This window comes from Petromyzon marinus, chromosome 34, assembly GCF_048934315.1.
Source record: "Petromyzon marinus isolate PM22_M1 ecotype Great Lakes invasive population chromosome 34, UKy_Petmar_22M1.pri1.0, whole genome shotgun sequence".
Lineage (NCBI taxonomy): Eukaryota > Metazoa > Chordata > Hyperoartia > Petromyzontiformes > Petromyzontidae > Petromyzon > Petromyzon marinus.
The window spans coordinates 12,814,653-12,839,580 of record NC_133700.1 but is presented as its reverse complement, the minus strand read 5'-3'; the positions used below and the strand labels follow the sequence as shown (position 1 = coordinate 12,839,580).

Sequence of the window (24,928 nt, the reverse complement as noted above, 5' to 3'; positions counted from 1 at the left end):
GGCTTTGCCTGCATCCCTCCACGGATGTTCATCTTCGGTGGGGGCATAAGTAACCACGACCACCATTCCTCGCCTCCGGTTGATGGGAAGGCGAGCCCAAAGTAGCCTGGGGCTTACAGCTTCCCACACCTCACCGCCACGCTCCCACGCCCCCTTCATTCTTTTGTTCAAAAGAAGACCCACACCCTGTTGTTTGGCAGTCTGCTGCCCCGAGTAGAGGACTGTCCACCCCTCATGGTGGCAGGAGCCAGAGCCGGTCCACCGGACCTCCTGAATGCCGCATAGATCCAGGCGGTACCGGTCCAGCTCCCGACAGAGGAGTGGCAGCCTCTCCTCTGCAGTGAGCGTTCGAACATTCCACGTGGCCACCCGTAGTGGCTTTTCGTTGTTTCTGGAGTAGCCCCGAGGGTAGGTATTCAATCTCCTGGCTCCGCCAATTGGGGTTTGGCCAGGAGACGTCATAGACGCCTGGCCCCCCGGGGCCTCCGGCACAAGCTTAGTTGTTACATATTTCACTTTAATTCGTGGTTTTGTGGTAATTAATTGAAGGTGGAGGGGTTACCAGCCCCTCGCACCCGTCCAGAGCCCCCGTTTAGCCCCTGTGGTGGACACATATGCCATGAGGGGAGGAGCCAATCAAAATTGGAACTCCCCCCACAGCACTGTCCACGACAGAGTTGCCCGTCCGGCACCGCGAGGAGGTAGGGGGTTGTTTTGCCGGACAGAGTATCACACACAGACGAACACACACAGAGTATCACATACAGACTAACACACATAGAGTATCACATACAGACTAACACACACACATTATCACACAGTCTCACACACAGAGTCTCACACACAGACTAACACACACAGAGTATCACACACAGACGAACACACAGAGTATCACACACAGACGAACACACACAGACGAACACACACAGAGTATCACACACAGACGAACACACAGAGTATCACACACAGACGAACACACAGAGTATCACACACAGACGAACACACAGACGAACACACACAGAGTATCACACACAGACGAACACACACAGAGTATCGCAAACACAGCGACAGACACGAGCGTGGCTCGGCGCAGCTCTGAACGGAGTACAGCCGCAGCAGAGCGCACAGCTCAGCCACCGCGTCCATCATCACAGCCCAACAACAGCAACAACAACAGCAACAACAACCACAACAACCACCAGAACAACAACCACAACAACAACCACCACCACCACTACCACAACAGCGGCGGCGGCGGCCTCAGCCGCTCGGGGTGCGCCCCGGGGGCAGCCCGCGGGCGCCGCGGGACGATGGGGAGCCACTCGGGACGGCCCCGCACGCCCTGGGGGGGTCTCTGCTGCTGCTGCTGCCCCCCAGATGAGTCGGAAGAGAGGGAGCCGCTCATCAGGTGAGCCACGCCGGGCCTGAGTTGGGCTGTGAAGGCCGGGCTGGCTGGAGTGAGTGAACCAGACTGTGTGTGTGTGTACCCAGGTCGACTAAGCCTCAAATGAGTAGGTGGTGCGGTGTGTAGAAACATCGCACACTCGGGAGACAAAGGCGGTCGGGCGTGGTGTCGGCCACCCACCCCCTCGTGTGCCGTTCCGGCCTTCATAGGTGCTCGCTAACAGCACTTGCCCCAACAGTCGGTTCAGGCTATAGGGTGGCCAGCACCACGCACGGCCACCTTTGTCTCCCCCGTGGCGATTTTGACTGCACACCGCCGCACCAGGCACTCATTTGAGGCTGAGTCGGCCTAGGGGAGGCCCAGGACCAGGCGCTAACCATTGCGCCACTGCTTCCAAGGCACACACTCAAATACACACACACAGAACTGCTTCCTGTGTTTAGTTTGTTGTTCTGCCCCCTATTAGCGCGGTTGTCTACGTACGATGCAAAATAAGTTTAGCATAGTGTGCACGCGTGTACGCGGGGCTGCACGCGTGTACGCGGGGCTGCACTCGTGTACGCGGGGCTGCACTCGTGTACGCGGGGCTGCACTCGTGTACGCGGGGCTGCACTCGTGTACGCGGGGCTGCACGCGTGTGGGCCACCTGCAAGTGCTCAAGGCCCGAGTGTGAGTTGAACAATCTGAGCAATGTGACCGCGCCACTTGCACACCTCAAGTCGCCTCCCTCGGGGGGTGGGGGGCTGCGTCCTGCTGGCGTGGGGGACATCAGGGACGGCACGGAGGGTGACTCGTGGTGCTGGGTTTGTAAGATTCCTCAAGCGGCACCCGCTCGATACCACGCAGGGCCAGAGGTCCTTCACTCTCACATCAACGTTTACACTCAACTACAGTAAGTCAAAGTGATATAATCCAGGGGCTTAACTTACCAATCGATATTTTCCGGAACGCTGCTAGGGCAGGCTTGGAGCAATGGCTTAACAGCGTTAGACACTACGCTACAGTACAACGTACAGCTATCCAAAATAGTTCTGTATTATTGTACCCTATATTCCGAAAAGCCTTTGTATGCATCATTATCGTACACTGTATTTCTTCCAGCCAGAGTTTGATGTGGCTCGCGTGCCAAAAACAATTCCCAGAACAAAGTTCAGGACTATTTCCGGCTGACATTAATCCCTTAGTATAACTTACTCATACAGAATAATGACACAGAAAACGTTACATACCGTATACGTATTCCCGTCAATTCTTATGTCCGTTTGCAACTCACAGAGTTACATTTGATTTAAACATGTCTATAACGAAAATGTATTGTTCTTTTTCCTGGCCTGTTTCTCCACCTTTGTGGGGTTTGCTTTTCTGCTCCTCTCTCTCCACTCATTCCTGCCCCAGACTGCCATCTCGACATCCACTCTGCAGTCCTCCAACCTCCCGGCTCACCACTTTTAACCACCTCTGTCTAGGTCTGCCTAGACCGCCTCTGTCTAGGTCTGCCTAGTCCGCCTCTGTCTAGGTCTGCCTAGACCGCCTCTCTCTAGGCCTGCCTAGACCGCCTCTGTCTAGGCCTGCCTAGACCACGTCTGTCTAGGTCTGCCTAGACCACCTCTGTCTAGGTCTGCCTAGACCGACTCTGTCTAGGCCTGGCTAGACCACCTCTGTCTAGGTCTGCCTAGACCGCCTCTGTCTAGGTCTGCCTAGACCGCCTCTGTCTAGGTCTGCCTAGACCGCCTCTGTCTAGGTCTGCCGAGACCACCTCTGTCTAGGCCTGCCTAGACCGCCTCTGTCTAGGTCTGCCTAGACCGCCTCTGTCTAGGCCTGCCTAGACCACCTCTGTCTAGGTCTGCCTAGACCGCCTCTGTCTAGGCCTGCCTAGACCACCTCTGTCTAGGCCTGCCTAGGTCTCCTCTGTCTAGGCCTGCCTAGACCGCCTCTGTCTAGGTCTGCCTAGGTCTCCTCTGTCTAGGCCTGCCTAGACCGCCTCTGTCTAGGTCTGCCTAGACCACCTCTGTCTAGGCCTGCCTAGACCACCTCTGTATAGGTCTGCCTAGACCACCTCTGTCTAGGCCTGCCTAGACCACCTCTGTCTAGGCCTGCCTAGACCGCCTCTGTCTAGGCCTGCCTAGACTGCCTCTGTCTAGGCGTGCCTAGACCGCCTCTGTCTAGATCTGCCTAGACCACCTCTGTCTATGCCTGCCTAGACCACCTCTGTCTAGGCCTGCCTAGACCGCCTCTGTCTAGGTCTGCCTAGACCGCCTCTGTCTAGGCCTGCCTAGACCGCCTCTGTCTAGGTCTGCCTAGACCGCCTCTGTCTAGGTCTGCCTAGACCACCTCTGTCTAGATCTGCCTAGACCGCCTCTGTCTAGGTCTGCCGAGACCACCTTTGTCTAGGTCTGCCTGCACCACCTCTGTCTAGGTCTGCCTAGACCGCCTCTGTCTAGGCCTGCCTAGACCGCCTCTGTCTAGGCCTGCCTAGACCGCCTCTCTCTAGGTCTGGCTAGACCGCCTCTGGCTAGGCCTGCCAAGACCACTTCTGTCTAGGCCTGCCTAGACCGCCTCTGTCTAGGCCTGCCTAGACCGCCTCGGTCTAGGTCTGCCTAGGCCGCCTCTGTCTAGGTCTGCCTAGACCGCCTCGGTCTAGGTCTGCCTAGGCCGCCTCTGTCTAGGTCTGCCTAGACCGCCTCTGTCTAGGCCTGCCTAGACCACCTCTGTCTAGGCCTGCCTAGACCACCTCTGTTTGGGCCTGCCTAGACCGCCTCTGTCTAGACCTGCCTAGACCGCCTCTGTCTAGGCCTGCCTAGACCGCCTCTGTCTAGGCCTGCCTAGACCGCCTCTGTCTAGGCCTGCCGAGACCGCCTCTGTCTAGGCCTGCCGAGACTGCCTCTGTCTAGGTCTGCCTAGACCACCTCTGTCTAGGTCTGCCCAGACCACCTCTGTCTAGGCCTGCCTAGACCACCTCTGTCTAGGTCTGCCTAGACCGTCTCTGTCTAGGCCTGCCTAGACCAGCTCTGTCTAGGCCTGCCTAGGTCTCCTCTGTCTAGGTCTGCCTAGACCGCCTCTGTCTAGGTCTGCCTAGGTCTCCTCTGTCTAGGCCTGCCTAGACCGCCTCTGTCTAGGTCTGCCTAGACCACCTCTGTCTAGGCCTGCCTAAACCACCTCTGTCTAGGCCTGCCTAGACCGCCTCTGTCTAGGTCTGCCTAGACCGCCTCTGTCTAGGCCTGCCTAGACCGCCTCTGTCTAGGTCTGCCTATACCACCTCTGTCTAGGCCTGCCTAGACCACCTCTGTCTAGGCCTGCATAGACCGCCTCTGTCTAGGCCTGCCTAGACCACCTCTGTCTAGGCCTGCCTAGACCGCCTCTTTCTAGGCCTGCCTAGACCGCCTCTGTCTAGGCCTGCCTAGACCGCCTCTGTCTAGGTCTGCTTAGACCGCCTCTGTCTAGGTCTGCCTAGACCGCCTCTGTCTAGGCCTGCCTAGACCACCTCTGTCTAGGCCTGCCTGGGTCTCCTCTGTCTAGGCCTGCCTAGACCACCTCTGTCTAGGCCTGCCTAGGTCTCCTTTGTCAAGGTCTGCCTAGACCGCCTCTGTCTAGGCCTGCCTAGACCGCCTCTGTCTAGGCCTGCCTAGGTCTCCTTTGTCAAGGTCTGCCTAGACCGCCTCTGTCTAGGTCTGCCTACACAGAAGCGGCGTAAGTCTGCCTCTCTCACTCTGCCCTGGTGCTTGTGTTCACCACACATTTTCCGCTGTAGGTTTTCCCACAAACACACTCATTGAGATATAAAACTCAAGCACGCATTTGTGTCGTTAAGCTCTTGCCATTCATAACCTTCATGTAAAAGTACACTTGGCTGCCTGCAAATGCTTTCCGCAACGTTGCACCGTCGACCATGAAACATTTACAAAAAACGGAACCTCTATAGTGGCGACCGTTCCTATGAGCTTCACGCATTCATTCCGACACCGATGTTGGAGACTCAAGTCCACCGGACTCGCTGTTTCTTCTCGTCCATGCTTTGTTGAACCACCACACCACAGGTCACAACACACTCACTTCCCTACTCGCTTGCTCACTTATCCACTCACTCATCCACCCATCCACTCGCTACAGTGCAGGTCACAACACTGCTTGCTTGCTTTGGAATTCCCTCCCATCATCCCTTCATCCGAAGTTCTTCAAACAACCTCGCTCAAATCAAGAAATCTATAAACTCCTATTTACTACACCTTCAATAGGGCTGTTCATTTCTGACCACGTGGCATTTTGCTCCTTTGTGCCTGTGATCAACAACCGTGAAAAGACAAAAAACATTTTCCTATGATTCTCAAAAGGGGCCCCAGAATGATGGGAGCAGATGTGGTCTACTCGGAAGAGCCTCGCTGATCCTCAGGAATAATTTCCAGGAGGGTCCTGCATTCGCGTTTCTGTCAATTGCCTGTTTGTCCAAGCTGACTCGTGGGTACGTTCGTGTGTTTCCATTATGGGAAGCAGTAGTGTAATGGTGAGCGCGCTGCGCTACGAATCCGGTGGCCTAGGTTCGATTCCCACTCACAGCTAACGTGAGTGACGATCACCTGAACTGGTCCTGGGCATACCATAGGTGCTTGCTTACCGCACTTATAGTCTGTTAAGGCTATACGGGGGGTATTTGTCTTTAAATCTTGACTTAAAGTTTTCGTGACTGCAGGAATTCATATTCTTTGGGTCTTTCGGGAACGTCACGTAGATAGGTTAAAAGAAAATAACCAAAAATTATGTTTTTTTATGAGTATTTGTCTTTGTTTACATTTGAGAAATCGTGGCCTTGTGCACATACAGCTGCGTCTATCATCGCAGCAACCCGATTCCTGGCCATGAATAACCCGAGCTAACAGTGGCTGTGCTTGTCAATCGGGGTTCAGTAGAGATCCCGTCAGAGCACACGTGAAAAAGACACATCGCCTTTCTCACAATGCGACACTTTGAAGGAATATCAGATGTAACTCTGTGGTATCTGCTTCTGTGGGTAGTGGTGATAGTGGTGCAGGGTGGGTGGGCGTGTGGTGGTCGTGTTGCTGGGTTGTTCAACTCGACAACCGTGTTTTGTAAGGACGTGTGCACGCAGGGGAGGGAGAGGGCGATATCAGAGCGACTGTTCGTGTCTCCCTTCACCGTGCGGCACTCCACAGCTGAGTTTCCCAACAGGATGTGGGGACAAGAGGGCCCGCCCTGCATGGTGTGTGCCCTCTCGGTGGGCGTGCAGGGGCACGCAGTACTCAGGCGAGCATCGCCGCACAGTAATGCAAAACAAGAACAACAACATCGCACTGCAATATGGATTTATACAGAGTGAGATGTGTGGGGGGAGTAGAGTGAGATGTGTGGGGGGGGTAGAGTGAGATGTGTGGGGGGAGTAGTGGGGGGGGGTAGAGTGAGACGTGTGGGGGGGTAGAGTGAGATGTGTGGGGGTGAGTAGAGTGAGATGTGTGGGGGGAGTAGTGGGGGGGGGGGGGTAGAGTGAGATGTGTGGGGGGGTAGAGTGAGATGTGTGTGGGGGGGGTAGAGTGAGATGTGTGGGGGGAGTAGTGGGGGGGGGGTAGAGTGAGACGTGTGGGGGGGTAGAGTGAGATGTGTGTGGGGGGGGTAGAGTGAGATGTGTGGGGGGGGTAGAGTGAGATGTGTGGGGGTGAGTAGAGTGAGATGTGTGGGTGAGGTAGAGTGAGATGTGTGTGGGTGAGGTAGAGTGAGATGTGTGGGTGAGGTAGAGTGAGACGTGTGGGGGGGGTAGAGTGAGATGTGTGGGGGGGTAGAGTGAGATGTGTGTGGGGGGGGTAGAGTGAGATGTGTGGGGGGGGTAGAGTGAGATGTGTGGGGGGGGTAGAGTGAGATGTGTGGGGGGGTAGAGTGAGATGTGTGTGGGGGGGGTAGAGTGAGATGTGTGGGGGGGGTAGAGTGAGATGTGTGGGGGGGGTAGAGTGAGATGTGTGGGGGGGTAGAGTGAGATATGTGTGGGGGGGGTAGAGTGAGATGTGTGGGGGGGGTAGAGTGAGATGTGTGGGGGTGAGGTAGAGTGAGATGTGTGTGGGTGAGGTAGAGTGAGATGTGTGTGGGTGAGGTAGAGTGAGATGTGGGGGGGGTAGAGTGAGATGTGTGGGTGAGGTAGAGTGAGATGTGGGGGGGGTAGAGTGAGATGTGTGGGGGGGGTAGAGTGAGATGTGTGGGGGGGGGGGGTAGAGTGAGATGTGTGGGGGGAGTAGAGTGAGACGTGTGGGGGGGGGTAGAGTGAGATGTGGGGGGGGGGTATTGTGAGATGTGGGGGGGGGGGTAGAGTGAGATGTGGGGGGGTAGAGTGAGATGTGTGGGGGGGGTAGAGTGAGATGTGTGGGGGGGTAGAGTGAGATGTGTGGGGGGGGGAGTAGAGTGAGATGTGTGGGGGGGGGGGGGGTAGAGTGAGATGTGTGGGGGGGGGGTAGAGTGAGATGTGTGGGGGGTCGACTATGGTAGATGATAATGAGTACAATCCTGGAATTGATTTGGATTGTATTTGGAGCCACTGGAGGGATTGGAGTATTGGGGCGATGTGGTCTCATTTACAGGCATGGGCGAAGAGTTTGGCAGAGACATTTTTGATGAGTTGGGGCTTGGAGATGAGAGATTCGGGGAAGCTGTAGCAGGGAGAGCTGCTGTGAATCTGTCCTCGCCCTTTGTCCATGGTTCGGTCTCGCAGGCTACTTGCCCTCTGGAGCTTTGTGCTGGTCAAGCGTAAGTCTACCCCCAGCACCGTAACACTTTATTTTTAGAAGTGGTCCCTTCTTTAAAATAGCGGCGAGGGTCGCATCACACCCCGTGCCGGAGCGGCATCCTCGGGCAGACCATCCAGCTTCACGTCCTCCCTAACGAGCGGCGCGCTCTGCGGTGCCGCGGATTTCCCAACTAGACCGACTCCGGGACTCGTTTCCGCAGGTGGACACAAACTACGCAATGCCGGCCGACGCATTCCCCGATTTCAGTTCGCTTTCCAATAATAGAAGAAACTAAACAATGTTTTATTTTACCAGAAAAGGCCCACTGATTTATATAGCTTTTTTTTACAAGTGACCTGGTTATCACAAATTATAGCTCAGCGAATTGTCTTATCATGTGGAAAATTATAGCAGCCAAATACTTAAAAAGCGTGATGTTGATTTCAAATGTGGAGAGAAAACTGAAGGACCCAGGCAAAAATCCACGCAATCACGGGGAGAGAGACACGCAAACTCCGAATATAGAGGTGTCAGGTTCTGGATCGAACCCACATCCTCCTGCATACCAGACGAGGTAGTTAACATCTCTAAGCCACCATGGCGTCCACCTACATCTCACGGTAGCCCACTTGTAACCCAGGTCGCAGCTTCGAGCCTTAACATGTGTCTCGCGTAGTACACTGTGTCGCCCCCTTGAACGCAGGCAGCGCGGGACAGCTGTTTGTGCCGTGTTCTTACAATGACCCTGTTTGTCTGGGGCTGTTCCTGTTGCTGGCCACGTGTGGGGGCTGCTGGTGGAGTTAAATGCTTTCACACACGTGAGCCGCCAGGATATTAACCCAACTGCAATGACATTCCGCTGTAAAGCAAATATCGCGCTGTACACGGATGCTGTACTATACGCCCTACCTCCTACGTCCGTGACCGTCTCCCCAGTGCGCCCATGTCACGTGCATCGTGTGTGAGCTGGTTGAGCCTCAGAATGACTTCCCTGTTGTGCCTGTACCTGCAAATGACAGTCAAGTGCATGGCAAAATTAAATGACTTTACTAACCAATTTGAAAATGTTTTCACTTATGGATGGCTTTTGACACAGGGAAAACAGTCACACAACATTCCTTCTTTAGCATTTCAACTTATAATGCACCGCATGATATATATATTCGCTAACTATTTAAGAGAGGGGGCGACTCGGAGGGGCGAGGAAGAATCACAGATGAGCGGGAAGGCGGCAGCTAAGCGGTGAGCTGGCACCAACAAATGCCGAAACTCTGCGTTCCTCTATATTACGCAGTTATCGGTCAATTAATGAGTGTTTATACACGTGGAAGGAAACTGGAGCACCCGGAAAAACTCATGCATGAGAGAGGGCAACACTTTGCCCCATACAGTTGGGACCGGTGGAGTCCACGTTATTGCTCTGCTGCCTTTTCCTGGCAAGTCAGGGTATGGCACTTCTTTGACGCCCACGGAAGCAAGTTTTACAACATTTGTGTGATCCACCAACCTTCACAAATACACAGTTTGCTTGAAAAAAAGCAGCTGGATAATATTGGTCTGGCTGATGGACTAAAGCACATGGGTTTGTTTTTTACATACAGTACATATATGCAGCGATGCAGAAAGGAATTCGCCTTCCATCTGCTTTTAAGTAAAAGTAGATTTGTCTCGAGGACACTAGAAGCCCCCCATGGTTGCCCAGCTCATGCCGAATGCGTGGTACAGAAAAATCGCCCTCGTGTCCCGAGTGACACAAAAATCGCCCTCGTGTCCCGAGTGACACGATTTTTTTTGCTCTCCAACACATCTGTGTGCTGTTCTAGTAACTAATTGACTTCTGTTTACGTGACAAACCTAACTAGTTGGCTGTATCGGGTGGTGGCGAGTTTAACGACACATATATATTTGCGCCATCTAACCCCAAAAAAAAACCTTATTATTGACGATATTGGTCACGAAAGCCTGCTACTTGTTAATCCCAGCATACTTTTGCATGTCAAGATGACATCACTCTCGGGTACATTCTGCACACAGTCTTGAGATGGTTACCGCCTCAAGCGAGCCAAGGTTTGTGGCTCTTTAAACTTAAGCATCAAAAGGACAAGGCGTGTACGGTACAACCTTACACGTTTCTGGCCGGCAGTCATGTCCTTATTGCTGGCAAATGTATGTAGGTATATGTGTTGAACTTCTTCGGCACCATAAGTAGCCAACCTAAAATCGGAAGGAAGAGTGTTGCACACTGCTGCAGAAGCATATCTGAAAGCGCGCGATGCGGTGACCGTCTTGATGCGATGGCTAGCCAAAAGCCGCTGCTGCGAGGATGACGGGAGTTTGTGTAATGGTTTCTGCTCCTTGACAAGATCAACAAGGTATTATGGTTCATTTGTGGCTGGAGAAAGTGCTTGAGGTTGGGAACGTCAGTGGAGCCCGGTGATGTTGCCGAGGCTGCGATAAGACTGCGGCGTGGCTCGAGCAGGAAGCATTATCTACGTACGGTGCGAAAGAAGGTCAACATACATACAGAGTTCGCGGCGCCGTAGGCTTAAACGTCGCCATCGTTGAGCCACGCTGCAGTGATTTTGAGGAGTTTGTTGCACACACAAAGGAATCCCTTGGAACAACTCGTTTTGTTTGTTTGAATTTAGCTTTGCAATTGGTGTATCCCATTTTGCAACTATAACTGAAATAACCAAGGTGAATGACAATGGGGTGATTGGCATCGGGCATGGGTGGTGTATGTTGAACTTCTTTCGCACCGTACCTCGCCAACCGTGCTCATCGGAGGTGTGGGAGGACAACAAACTAAGCACAAAAAGCAGTTCTAAAGAAATTAGTTTTCAGTGGTGGTAAAAGTCAAGGGAAGGAAAAGTATAGCAGCCATGTGCCCCCACAAAAACTTCACGTGGACCTGGTGAGGAGGAGCCAACGCCAGTCGAATGTTTCCTCACATTAATGCGATGTAGGAAAACCTTGGCCTTTCATCGAGGTATTATTTATTTATTAACTCGGTGCCAAAGTCGGTAAGCAGAAAATGTTTAACAAAGAGGCAACAGTGCCAGAGGTGCTCATGTGATTGGGTTTATCCACATGGCGGCGACACCAGCGTAGGAATTAGCTAATTCAGCGAGTAAGCGTACAGTCAGCACACATGAAGCGCATCAGCCGGCGACCACGTGCACGAGACGCACACCTGCGTGGGCAGTGGAATGCCAGCGACGGGCAGTACAGCAAGCAGGCAAGTACGTGGTCGTACCTCGTGGTGCAAACCTTAGTTAGTTCGCTCGCATGCGTGGGTTTTCTCCGGGCACTCCAGTGTCTCCCCGCGCGGAATGGAACTGGATCATTGCGTGCGGTGGAATTGACCGAAGGGTTGCGTGGGTGAGAGCCCACGACCAAATCGCGTGGAGTGGACCTGACCTCAAGGGACCTTGGAAGCTAAGCAATTTGGAGCCTGGATACTGCTGGGATGGTTTACCAATATCAAGCCAGGTTGTCATCGACATCTCGGCTCCTGTTGTCTACGCTGCGGGCAGCAGAGGAGCAAAAATATTTGTTGTGCTGTGCTTATATGTCCTCGAGTCCATGATCCCCAACTTCACCAACCCGCACAGACCTGCATGGTAAAAAATGGTCAAATAACTTTCACGACCCACATGGCGTCGGGAGACCCTCATCCGGCAGCGGATTAACAAAAAGGTCGTACATGAGTAATACACGTGGGTAGTTGAAGATATTACCGCGTGTACCGCACGGATCGTGCAGTCGGAAGCTGTTGTAGAACATAGGTTCAGTACATAGAGATTAATTCTGTGCAGAGAGATAAGGCCGGACTCATGGGACTTGGCAAGTGTGGATGATTTGGGGAGAGGGGAAGGAGCTCCAGACTGGTGGCAGGAGTGGAGCAGTGGCAGCTTCCAGTTGAATGGAGTTTGACCATGGGAAGGTGTGGGTAGGAGACCTCGGTTGCTGACACAGAGGTCCGATGATGGGAGTTGTGAGCTGGGGCAAGCCCACGCGGGCAGGCTGCGTGCTGCTGGCAGGAGGTCAGCACTGTGTTCCATTTCCAGCGTTAGGTTAGAGTCCCACGGCACTGACGCACGTGGGAGCTGCTGTCTCTGAGCAACCGCGTCCGAGAGCACAGCAGCTCCCCGCATGATCTTCCCAACCCCCTTCCCCCCCTCCCTTGCCTTACTTTGCAAACAACAGCACTTTTTAATGATGCCGTGACAATAACAAGAACCTTATTTTATATATTGCGCCCATAACGTAGCAAACTTCTCTAAGTGCGATACGTTGTTTTTTTAAGTACAGAGCTGTCGGCACTTGGAGGTAACTTTAGTTAGAAACGGCAACCGAGTACGATATAATTTGTGTGGAATGATGGGGTTAGCGACTTAAGTTCTTAATAAAACTATAAACCATTTTTATTTTACCAGGTAAGGCCCACTGAGCTATATAGCTCTTTTTCAGAAGTGACCTGGCCACATATGGTATCTCAATAAAGTGGCTTATTAATTGAAAATGTATAGTAGCCTAATACTCTAAACCAGTGGTTCTTAACCTTGTTGGAGGTACCGAACCCCACCAGTTTCATATGCACATTCACCGAACCCCTCTTTAGTGAAAAATAAAATGTGATTTTTTTCAAATTCAAGACATAGATATGTTTTTACTGGTACACAAAATGAGCCGTGCATGAACATTACCTTGTTCAAAGAATAAAACCAACACAATGCATAAACTCACAACAAATTACATACCTGGAAATCAATGTGACTTCTGCTGTTGCCTTTGAGAGATCAGTTCAGATATGCGTGGCTTCACCTTGGCAAGTGCCACTCTCATGTCATTTTCACAGCAAAGTCTGTTCCTTTTCTTCGTTTTTATGTCCAGCATCCTCGAAAAGGATTGCTCACAAAGATATGTTGTAACAAATGGTATAAAAAAATCCAGGGCTTTCTTAGCAATAACTGGATACTTGTTCATTTGTCGACACCAAAACGTTGAGAGCGTTGTTGTTCTGAAGAGTTGCTGTTGAACCTGGCTCTGCTGAATTTCAATGATTTCGTCGAGGAATTCATCATTGACATCTGCTGTTTCAACAGCAAACGTGAACGGCTGTCTCACCCATGCTGGATATGACTCTCTTGTAGGGAAATATCCGTCGAGAGACTTTGCAAGCTCATCTAAGTGCGTGGCAATTGTTTGCTTCAGTTCCGTGGATACAGAAATATCTCCGATTCCAGACACATCTTCGATCTTACTTGCACAGTCGTCCAGAAGCGGGAAGTTTGCGAAGTTATTGTTCTCTGTTCGTCGTTTCCATAACGGTAGCTTTTTTTGAAAAGCCTTCAGGTGTTCTTCTGCTTCCATGATATTGACTCCACCACCCTGCATCTGCTGATTGAGATGATTGAGAGCTGCGAATATATCAGCCATGTACGCTAAAATGAGAATGAACTCAGGATTTTTGAAGCAATCTGCATGGCAGTGTTGGTGCTCTTGCAAAAACAGGGCTAATTCCACACGCATGGCAAAAACACGATTCAGCACCTGTCCCCGGGATAACCACCGAATATTAGAATGGAGCAGAAGTACCTCAAATTCAGAGCCCATTTCTTTACACAGCTCACTGAAGATGCGGTGCCTCAGAGCACTTTTTCGCACATAGTTCACACATTCCACCACAGTTTTTAATACTTCTGCCATTTTTGGAGGTAAGGTTTTTGTTGCCAACGCATGCCTGTGCAGAATACAATGCGTCACAATGATGTGTGGTGCATCGGCCTTTACTAGCGCACCAAAACCAGACTTTCTTCCCAGCATGACTGGAGCTCCGTCCGTACAAACTGCAGAAACCATATCCCATGACAGATTGTTGGGTCTGAAGAAGTCATCCACAAGCTTCTTCACATCGGCTGCCTTCGTTGTTGTTGTAAGAGGCTTACAAAATAAAAACTCTTCTTTTATCATGTCGTCTTTCACATAGCGTACAAAAACAGCAAGCTGGCTTAGATCAGAAACGTCTGTGGTTTCGTCGAGTTGAAGGCTGAATTTTGCCGGGCTTGAAATCAGATCCGCGACTACTTGAGCCAAGATGTCTTTACTCATGTCTTCTATTCTGTCACTGACGGTGTCATTTGAAAGGGGAATTTGGGATAATTTACCTTCGGCCGCTGTTCCGAGTATCAGATTCGCCATCTTTAATGCAGCTGGTTTCACAAGTGTTTCACCAATGGTGTGTGGCTTGCCCTGCTTTGCGATCAGGTAAGCAACTTCGTACGATGCTGTCAGGATCGGTTTGTTAACAGGTACAAGAGCAGGCAGAGTGGCCCTTTCATCGAATCTGGCTCTCTTCACCCTGAATTCAGCAAGTGTTGTGTTCTTGTATTCCCCGTCTCCATGCAGCTTCAAGAAGTGTTCCTTTAGTTTTGCCGGTGCAAGACTAGAGTTGCTCAACTTGGCGTTGCAAATCATGCAGATAGGACGCTCACTCCCATCACGTTCCGTGATACATGAGAATCCATGTTGTACATATTCGTCCGACCACTTTCTTCTTTTGCCCGACATAGTTAGTATGGATAAAATATTAAAGAAATCACACGACGTACGACAACAACAGTCACACGTTGACTACTGAGTACGCACTAAATTCCCCGCAGCGCTGATTGGCCAAGCAGTGTAGCATGATCATCTGCAGCCAGTGATGGCCAAGCGGGCCGTGTGTGTCATCACAAATTTACACAATAATTCAAGTGTGTCCGGGCCTCCGTGGCGGGGGCTCTGCCGAACCCCTGAGATCGACTCACCGAACCCCTGGGGTTCGATCGAACCCAGGTTAAGAACCACTGCTCTAAACGCATGTTTCTTAAGCACGTTGGGAGAGAGTACTGTAGATGTATGTGCGAAGTGAAGGTTGCGGGATGTTTGGGTGTGGAGGAGGTGCTGAGGGTGGTAGAGGAGGAGGGCAGGTTACTAAAAGAGTGAGCGGAAGCATCTGCAGTTTAAAGGTCGGTGACCACAGGTGAATTACGGTAAGAACATGTCACTGAGTTGGGGTTTCAACTCTGTGACAACTACAGGATCTGGCAGAAATAAGTGTTGGATAGATGTGTTTATATCAGTCACTGCGTTTCAAATAGGTGTTTATTGGCGAGATCGAATCTCCCTCACCTGGTATGCAAGGGGGCATGGGTTCGGTCCCAACCATGACGTCTGTATATTCAAAGTTTGCATGTTCCCCCTTTGGTAGTGTGGATTTTTATCTGGGTCCTCCGGTTGTTCCCTCCACATTTATAAAATTCCACATGATGATAAGCCACTTCATGGAGCTATCATTTGTGGCCAGGTCACTTCTGAAAAAGAGCTATATGTAGCTCAGTGGGCTTTACCAGGTAAGTAAAATAGTGAAATATCTATATATGTAAAAGGGAAATTTGTGAATATGTGTGTCTGTTCAAAATGTTTAGCGTACTTCCCGACATGCAACAAACTTGAAATTTGCCATGTGGGGTACTTTCCAGACTGTACACCATGAAAAAATGATCAAAATAGACTTTTGTATATAAAAAATTTTGGGGGGGGGGCGCAATAATGCATATATTTTGCATGGCACATGAGCTGTGACATCACATCTGTCATGTGACCTGTGTGCGGAAGCGTAACGGAGTGTGCCTGCTCATCGCGGGTAAAGTGAAACACAAATGTGTTGCAGGTCTAAGGCATTCTTCGCGCAGCATTGCTTTATTATTTCAGTCGTTTACTGCCGTACGCACCCTGAAAGTTGTGTGTGTCTTCAGCAAGCACGTGTATGTGTACCTATGGACGCGCGCGTGTTTGTGTGTGGGGGGAGCGGTAGTGTAGTGGTTAGCGCGCTCCGCTGCGAACCCGGCGACCCGAGTTCGATTCCCGCTCACGGTCACCACCGGTGACGATTATTTGAACCGGTCCTGGGCCTCCCCTAGGTCGACTCATCCTCAAACGAGTCACTGGTGTGGTGTGTGAACATCGCCACGGGGGGGACAAAGGCGGCCGGACGTGGTGAATCCAAGTCTCGGGCGAAGCCGGGTAGTAAAGCTAGTAATAGAATAAAATGCATTTGCAAAACATCAATATGATGTGCAAATATATATTTCGTCATTTCGAAAAACTAGTCCTATTCACAGCAGGATAAAATGTATACTTTCTGTTTATTTTGTCAAAAGAATGTGTTTAGGACACAGCGATCGACATAAGCTACGCGTGATGGATTCCATACAATAAAATACATCTTTAATCAGAACCTGACTCTAAAAACGACGCACAAATCAGAGCACAGCAGTGGCCATTAAACGGAAACAATTTCTGTTTGGGAAATTTGAAAGTTATCTCATTCGAATAGTCACTGGGTAATTCCAATTTGATCAGCTCAAATTATTTATCAAAATTATTCATGGGAAATTCATGGGAAATTCATTGAGTGGCAATCACCATGATGACCCCTTCACATTGACCTTTGTACAGTATGTACAGTATATGGGCAACAATGAGGAGTCACTTTTTGATGACCTTTAAGACTTCGGTTCTAATACTGTGCACAAAACAAATCGATTGCTGAGATCTGTCTGGTAACTGCAATATGTGTAATGTAAGAGCGCCACCGAGGAACGACGATGGGCTGTATAGGCACTGCATGGTTATTTGTAGCCAATCAGAGCTAAAGGTTACATCTGGGCCAATGGTAATAGGCGGAGCTCTGGGGGTACGTTCGGGGAAGCGTCCGGAAGGTTCCAGGAGGGGGCGTGGATAGAGGCGGGGCTTAGCTCCGCCGAGAGTGATATAAGGAGAGGCAGGGGGAGGACTCGGGGTCGGTGTGGGAACCTGGAGCCCGGACTGCATCTCCGCCACCTCGCCACGCCACCGGCCACGTGGCAACCTCTGGGCCCGAAGCCCTCTCTACTCCCTGCGCGGCGCCAGTCAGCGGCGAGCGAGAGAGAGCGAGGGGAGCCGCGTGGCAAGAGTGGACGAGGGAGCGCGCGCCTTAGAGAGAGAGAGTGACCATCTGGAAAAGGGGGTGCGGAGCCGAGCAGTGATTATTCATAAAGAAAAAGACGGAAGTCACAAGTCGTCGTGGAAGTGCTTTATTACACGTGTAAATAGACACACACACAGATACCCTTCACTGAATGTCTTTCAGCCACATACTCTCCGGCAAGAAATCTACAGACAATTTTCATGGCTTTCATTGATTGATCCATCGAGAGGCTGATTCATTGATTGATCTGTGATTGATTGACAGTTTTGATTGATCGGTTGGTCGCGTGCGTGCGTGCGTGTGCGTGCGTGCGTGTGCACACTGGCAGTCATGCCCAGGGGGACTCGGTGCTGTGCTACCAGGAGCAGATGAAGCGGCGTCGCCTTGACGACGAGGCCTTTCTGTGGAGCGAGCCTCACGACGCGACGCACAAGCACTCGCCCTCCGACCAGCTCGTCGCTCAGCTTGCCGAGCAACTGAGACACGCGCGCAGGGACACAGCCGTGCGTAACATAGACACGGTCACACACATGGTGCAGGGACACGGCCATGCGTAACATACACACACGGTCACACACACGGTGCAGGGACACGGCCGTGCATCTCTCTGCAGGATGGAATTGAATGGGCAACTCGGCGCTGCAATGCAAGGTTAAAGTCCAAATCTTGACTTAAAGCTTTCGTGACTGCAGGAATTAATATTCTTTGGGTCTTTCGGTAAAATCACGTAGATAGGTTCAAAGAAAATAACAAAAAACTACGACGTTTTGATCGCAACACAAGCGGTCGTCATCAGGAAAAGGGGGTTAGCGTCTAAAGGCAAACTGTTTATAAAGGTTTGAAATGGGTGGATGGGTTTCTGGCTCTGCGATCTCACATTAACATGCTAATCTCTCTCATTAACATAGCCACCTCAGCGCGCTTGCCATGGAGGCACATTTTTACCTGGCAGACCTTTAATTTGTGGAAACCGATCCACCGTCGCGGCTGCTGCCCACCACTTACATTAACATATTCTTTGGGGCTTTCGTTAAAGGCATGTAGATAGAACAAATAATAAAATAATAAAAATACTAACAACATCACGACGTTTCAATTGCAACACAAGCAATCGTCACCAGGGGAAAAATATAGCGGGAGAGCTGCTGAGAATATATCAGAATATATCAAATAATACGACCGTTGAAACTGACCAAGTAATTAAAACTTTTAAAATATCATACATTGTGGGAATAATTGATAAACTAGCTAGATATTTTGAAAAACAAAACATCCGAGTCAGATTTGGCACGGTACATAAAACACATATCTGGTACAAAAATGTATTACCGAAGCTATCAACAGAATGTGTGTACCGGATTAATTGGACGTGTGGCAAATGCTATGTTGGGCAAACAGGATGAATGATCAGCACGAGAGTAAAAGAACACCAAAGAAATATGAAATACTCCCAAATACAAATATCAGCAGTGGCAGGACACGCGTGCCAACATTATCAAAAGCAATTGAGGACACTTAATTGATTTTTATTATGTTGAAGTTCGGTGCAAAACTAGTTACTCCTGGTCAAGACTAATTCGAGAAATAAAAATAATTTTAACCGTTCGGATCGCTACAGACTTAGTGCTGCTTGGAAGCAAATCATCAAGTAATACATTGTTTAAATACATACCTATACAGGTCACCGTACTTCAATAGGGATTACTATTTAAGAATTACAGGTACGGCTATTTTAGTGCACACAATTGAAAGAAGGTACAAGAACAATAGGCTTGCATAATGCACGTTGCATAATGTACATTGATTACTATACAATAACCCAACCGGCAGTGGGTTATTTATATGCATTCATTACTCCCCTCTCTCACTTCACGCAATAAATTGCTCACAAGTGTAAGGAACGAAACAGGAGGATTTCTCCACAAATCTGGCTCTTGCCTGATGAAGCTAGTTGTAATTGCTGCCGAAACGTCATACTCGGATTGTAAATGTTGTGGCTTTTCCCTCCTACACACCGGTGTGCTGTACTAGTAATGTATTGGCATGTTCTGTTTACGTGACAACCCTTACTAATTGGCTGTGTCGGGTGGTGGCAGGTTTAATGACACATTTATATATTTACCCAAAAAACCTATATTATGGATGATATTGGTCGCAAAAGCCTACTACGTTCGCAGACCACGTGCTGAGGCACCTTGTGTCCACGGGGATAGTAACACTTTGGTGCCCTCTTAAATGTTTGAGATGCGATGTGATGTAAAGCACCGTGAGTCGCCCCAGCGTATAAGATGCTGTATCAAAAACAAATGAGCGTCATTATTATCATTGTCACTGTAATTATCACACGCGCGCAGCTCGCACGGGACAGTGTCGGCAAACACGCCTGTATTCTAATAGTTATGGGACAAATGCCCATGGGCAATACAGAGTTACAATTGGTTTCCCTTCACAGGAATGGACGGACCTGAACAGGCGACTCAGCGCCATGATGCAACTACGACGAGAGATTAACGACCGCTGGAAGCTCGTTCTGGGGCAGCTCGGTACGAACCTCCTCAACTGAAACTCGTGCACCCTCCGCACACCACGCACATCACTGGGCAAGGAATCGACGCCAAGTTTTATCGTGCACGTATAATATCAGGGGTGCCACAGAAAGGTACATGGGCAAAATTGCTGAACTAAGGGGCAACACTCGCAGTGAAATTGTCAACGCAGAAACATTTTTAATTTTCGAAGCGTCAAAGTGCGGCTACATTTCGAGATCTGATATTCACGATCGCTTCAGCCCAGTCATCTGCTCTGATGTCAATGCACTGGTTCAATAAGTGCTTTATGCCTTCAGCCGTTTGCTCATCCTTACATTTTCACGATTTTAAGTGGAAGCTGCTCTGGAAAGCAATATGCATGACTTCATGGGCCAGGGGTCGAATGCGAGAGTCACGGTGTGTGATTTCCCTGTCTGAACGTCGCCTCTGTTGCATGCCGCGATCGTCTCAGGATTCCGATCGGGCCAGGAGGACGAGCTGCTGCGGGTGAATGCGGCGTTGAGTCCCGAGGATTTCCGTAACCTTCGGCGGGCGCGCGCGCTGCTGCTGACCCTGGAGCGCAGCAGCTACCTCTTCGACATGCTGCACGAGACGCCGCAAAGATACGTCTACGTGCTTGTGAGTGCCCCGCCTGTTCCGCTCGCGCATTACGCATGCAAAGGGCCTTCACCTTCAACTTGGGCGTACATCTTCGACCGACATGAAGACAATAAAATATAGCGTTTGTTTATACGTGACCGAATCTCATGTATTCACAATCGGAATATTTATTTATACCGGTGGAATCCGATGAGCTATAAAGCTCTTTTTCACAGATGTCCGGTACGGGCGGGATAGAACGTTACAACAAGTATAAGAGAGGTAAATGAATATACAAATAAAACTAAACTAAGCCGCTGCTGCTTCTTCCCTAGGACCGTCTCGTCGAGCTGGACATGGCCGACGCGTTCGTGGCCAAGGCGCAGGAACTCTTCCCCAAGGGAGGGGGGAAGAGCCCGCCGTCCGGCCGTCGGACTCGCGTGAGCGTCACGCGAGTCCGCGCCGACATCCGCAGGACGTCGCTGGACCAGACGGGCGGCCTGGCGGGGGTGGAGCCGGCGGAGGAGGCCGCCGTGACACCGCACGGCTCCGTGCAGGCCAACGGCATCGCCACCGCGACGACGACGATGGCGGGACGAGCGAGGCGCGACGGGGAGACCCTCAGCATCAACGGCCCAAACCCCACCGAGTTGAAGCTCTAGCTCGTGGTGTTGGAGAACAAGAACTGAAAACGCAGGAGGGGTCAGAGGTCGCCAAGTGGGTGACAGCATGAGTACGTCTCTCTTTTGAGGGCGCAGATGGTGCAACTGCACCGATGCCCGCAAGCGCCGGGCGACTAAGAGGGGGGGGGGGGGGGGGTGGTGGCAGAGGACCCCTTACCATCCCCCGCACCGGGGCCAATGCCAAGCACGCTGCGTCACCAGTGGGTCGTGGTGGTGAGGTTATGAAGATGACACCAGACACTTGTCCATGTGCGATTTGAGACGAACGGTTTAACACTATTGGAGCATGCACGTTATTGTTCAAGAACGGAAAGTCTCATTTTGGCGAACATTAAAAAAAGAACGACGGACCTCATAACCACTCGTGGACATTCACCGAGTGATTGAACAGAGCTCATACTCAGAGGGATGCAAAACTCCCTGGACATGGTCATTGGTGGTCACTTCTTTTCGCTTTACAAGTTTTCGTTTTTGAAAATGCAACCAGCTTGAAAATGTTGCCTGCAAGAGATTATTTGCGAACGGCAATCAAGATCCGCACGGTGTGTGTTGTGTGTTCAAGGTGATGTTTTGTGTAAAAATAAGATTTGCAAGCACAAAGTGCCACTGAAGTCTGTGTTAACGTCAAGTCCAGATGTCATCAGCCCAACCTCTATCCACCTAGCGGTTATAAATGTGAGTACTCCGCAGCTGGGCGAACGGCAGGTCGCGTGTGGTGGGATAAAGAGTGGGAAGTCCCGCATGTTCCAAACTTGTGGCCAGCATGGTGAAGTCGGCCAAATCCCCTGTAGAGAGGCTCTCTAGAGCTCACTCGAGTGGAGGCCCCTTCTGCCAGCAGTGGCGTGAGCGAGACATTGCGGGGCTGTGCCTTTACCTTACCAACGTTTACAATGCGAGCGCTTATGCTCTTCAATTGCCGAATACAAAACACTATCACTCTTTACGAGTGAAGTGGGTGTATGGGTGTTTTCAGAAGTTAAATCCCAAAACATCCACATTTTAAGCAATCTTCATTATGTAAATTAACTTAAGAGCTTTTACTTATTCTATATGCATAACCCTGTAGGTTTGTGTCTTGGCTCTTATGGGTTTCTTTATAATGGGATGAGATACAATAGCACTCCCACTCTCGGTTCCGCTTAATTTATTGTCGTGATGTCAGAAGTATTGTTCAGCCATGACTTTAGGTCTTGTGTAATGGATGTGTTGCAACGTGCACGGGTTTTCCGAGGTTGTGTACATGTGCGTGCCAGCGTGTGCGTTTACACAGGAGCAGTGGCGCATGGGTTAGCACGCTGCACTACGAACCCGGCCACCTGAGTTTGATTCCTGCTCACGGCCAACACCACTGACGATTTTCTAAACCGGTGCTGGGTCGACTCATCCTCAAATGAGTACTTGGTGCAGTGTGTAAACATGACCACTGGGGAGACAAAGGCAGTCAGACATGGTGCTGGCCACCCATCCCCTCGTGTGCTATGCCAACCTTCACAGGAGCTCGCTCACAGCACTTGCCCCAAGAGTCTGTTAAGGCTACGTGGAGGATCTTTGTTGCCTTTGTGTCTGTACGTGATTCATATGTAAATATGAAACATTGCTCCTTGTAAAAAAAAATTAATTTCTTGCCAAATGGCAATGCTAAATCGGGGAAACGTACGCCCGGTGTTGTAAATCTTTATTCTGAACGTATTTTCGAAAATGGTAGTGGCACTGAACGATTTTTTCACTAAAACTACCGTAAATGTTTCACAAACCTCGTGTGTAGGCAATGAATTAACTTCTGCAATGTAAATATTGGACCTCCTTGTCAATGTGAATCTTAGAATAAATAGCAATCTAAATTTTGATTTAAAGCTTTCGTGACTGCAGTAATTCATATTCTTAGTTTTTTTCGGTAAAGTCACGTTGAAGAGAAACAACAAAATAACAAAATATATATAAAACAATAAAAAATTCTCACGACGTTTCGACCATAACTCAAACGGTCATCATCAGGTGTGTCGGTTTGCATAAATTTATTTTGAAAACGGCATATTTATTTATATATATAAAAAATAACGTTTGCGTCACGCGCAACGATGGCAGTTTGCCAGGACTAGTCCATCTATTTTTTGAAAAGAGGAGGGGGGAGACGAAATTTGTTTTTATGTATGCTGTCTGAAAGGCACTGTAAGCGTGAACAATCAATCAAGAACTGAAATGATTTATCAAATCTTTCCAATGATTGCTAAGATAGAATCCATCTTCTCGGTTGAAATTGTCTCTGTGTTTGTATATGTGGATAGCCTCATGAACGAATCTCTCATGGAAGCCAGATGGCTTACAAAGAACCTCCGTCTTGGAAAAGTCAATGGCATGTGAGCCTACTGAATTAGAACAATGATCTGCTACGGCCGAGGTGTTGGTCCTACCGTGTTTAAGGTCTGCTTTATGTTCACGAATGCGGTCCGAGATATGGCGTTTGGTTTCTCCAATGTAACTACTACCACAGAGGCAACTTAGTTTGTAGACACCAGGGTATTGTATGTCCGGAATCACATCTTTTACAGACGGAACCAGATCACGGATTTTATGTAATGTGTTGAAACGGACCTGGATCTTGTGTTTATTCAAGATTTTGGAGATCTTTTTTGTGATCCCAGCAATGTAGGGTAAAGTGATGGTTAAGATGCCAGCTAGCAACCTCAGCAAAGATGAGCGTTTTGAATTATATAAATTAAAAAAGAGGAATGATATTGTAGTTCTCTCAGCTGACAAAGGCAATGCTACTGTTATCATGGATAAAATAGAATACAACAACAAAATTAAAGAATTACTCGACGATGGTAGTTATACAAAAATAAAAAGAGATCCCACCAACAGCCTCGTCACACAAACCAACAAAATAATTTCTGATTCAACCGCATTAATTGATCAATCTAAACAGTTTTCGTTGAAACCTTCTGCTGCCAGGCCACCAAGATTATACGGCTTACCAAAAATACATAAAGTTGATACACCTCTTCGTCCCATAGTCTCTACTATCAGCTCCCCCACCTACAAACTAGCTCGTTTTTTGTCTGAAATCCTGCGTCCTTTCACTGGAAAGACCACCTCTGCGGTACAAAATTCTACTCACCTGGTATCAACAATCAAGGGTATTTCCCTGTCCCCAGACGACCTGCTTGTCAGTTTTGATGTAGTTTCCTTATTCACCAAGGTTCCTGTACCTGACACCATTGCAATCATTGAAGACTTGGTTCATCAAGGACTAAACACTGAGGTACCCCCCCTGGTGAGACACTGTTTAACCAATACATACTTCACTTGGAATGGAACTTTCTACAAACAAACTGAGGGCACCCCAATGGGCTCCCCCCTTTCTCCAGTTATAGCTAACATTTTCATGGAGAAATTTGAGACTGACGCCATCCAGACTGCCACTCTGCGCCCAACCTTATGGAAGAGGTACGTGGATGACACTTTTGTCATCTGGCCACATGGCCGGCCTGCTCTAGACAAATTCTTCGACCACATCAATTCCATACACCCAGCCATCAGATTTACCATGGAAGTCGAAATAGATGGCAAGATACCTTTTTTGGATGTCCTAATTAAAAAGAGACCTGATGGTTCAATGAGCCACTCTGTCTACAGGAAAGCTACCCATACGGATGCTTATCTGAAACCGGATTCCCACCACCATCCATCACAGAAGAATTCTCTCATCAAGACTCTGTATCATAGAGCCCAATGCATATCCGACCAGGAACACATAAGCAGTGAACTCAAGCACGTACACCAAGCTCTTAGGGCTAATGGTTACTCCGACTATACAATCCGCAAAGCTATCACTCAAACCATGAAGAAGAACCCTCTTGAGGAGCCTTTCAAAACCATCACTTTACCCTACATTGCTGGGATCACAAAAAAGATCTCCAAAATCTTGAATAAACACAAGATCCAGGTCCGTTTCAACACATTACATAAAATCCGTG

At 49.6% G+C, this 24,928-nt stretch overlaps 1 protein-coding gene across 2 annotated transcripts; it reads left to right on the top strand.

Moving 5' to 3' along the window:
- Window positions 1-230: 230 nt before the first annotated feature.
- On the top strand, window positions 231-24,120 carry LOC116948743 (melanoregulin-like). Of its 2 annotated transcripts, none has more exons than XM_032965780.2 (5): window positions 231-1,408; window positions 17,469-17,643; window positions 19,593-19,683; window positions 20,141-20,307; window positions 20,604-24,120. In XM_032965780.2, exons 1-5 carry the CDS (start codon window positions 1,311-1,313, stop codon window positions 20,928-20,930), a joined length of 858 nt encoding a protein of 285 aa, XP_032821671.2. In that variant the 5' UTR covers window positions 231-1,310; the 3' UTR covers window positions 20,931-24,120. The 2 variants fall into 2 exon arrangements, with proteins under 2 accessions (XP_032821671.2, XP_032821672.2); XM_032965781.2 differs by lacking the exon at window positions 231-1,408 and adding an exon at window positions 16,958-17,257.
- The last annotated feature ends 808 nt before the right edge of the window (window positions 24,121-24,928 follow it).

Bases quoted from the DNA above. Each gene is read 5' to 3' on its own strand.
- LOC116948743 (XM_032965780.2), top strand. From the start codon at position 1,311: ATGGGGAGCCACTCGGGACGGCCCCGCACGCCCTGGGGGGGTCTCTGC. The intron at 19,684-20,140 runs GTACGAACCTCC...CGATCGTCTCAG, and splicing joins GCTCGTTCTGGGGCAGCTCG to GATTCCGATCGGGCCAGGAG. The intron at 20,308-20,603 runs GTGAGTGCCCCG...CTTCTTCCCTAG, and splicing joins AAAGATACGTCTACGTGCTT to GACCGTCTCGTCGAGCTGGA.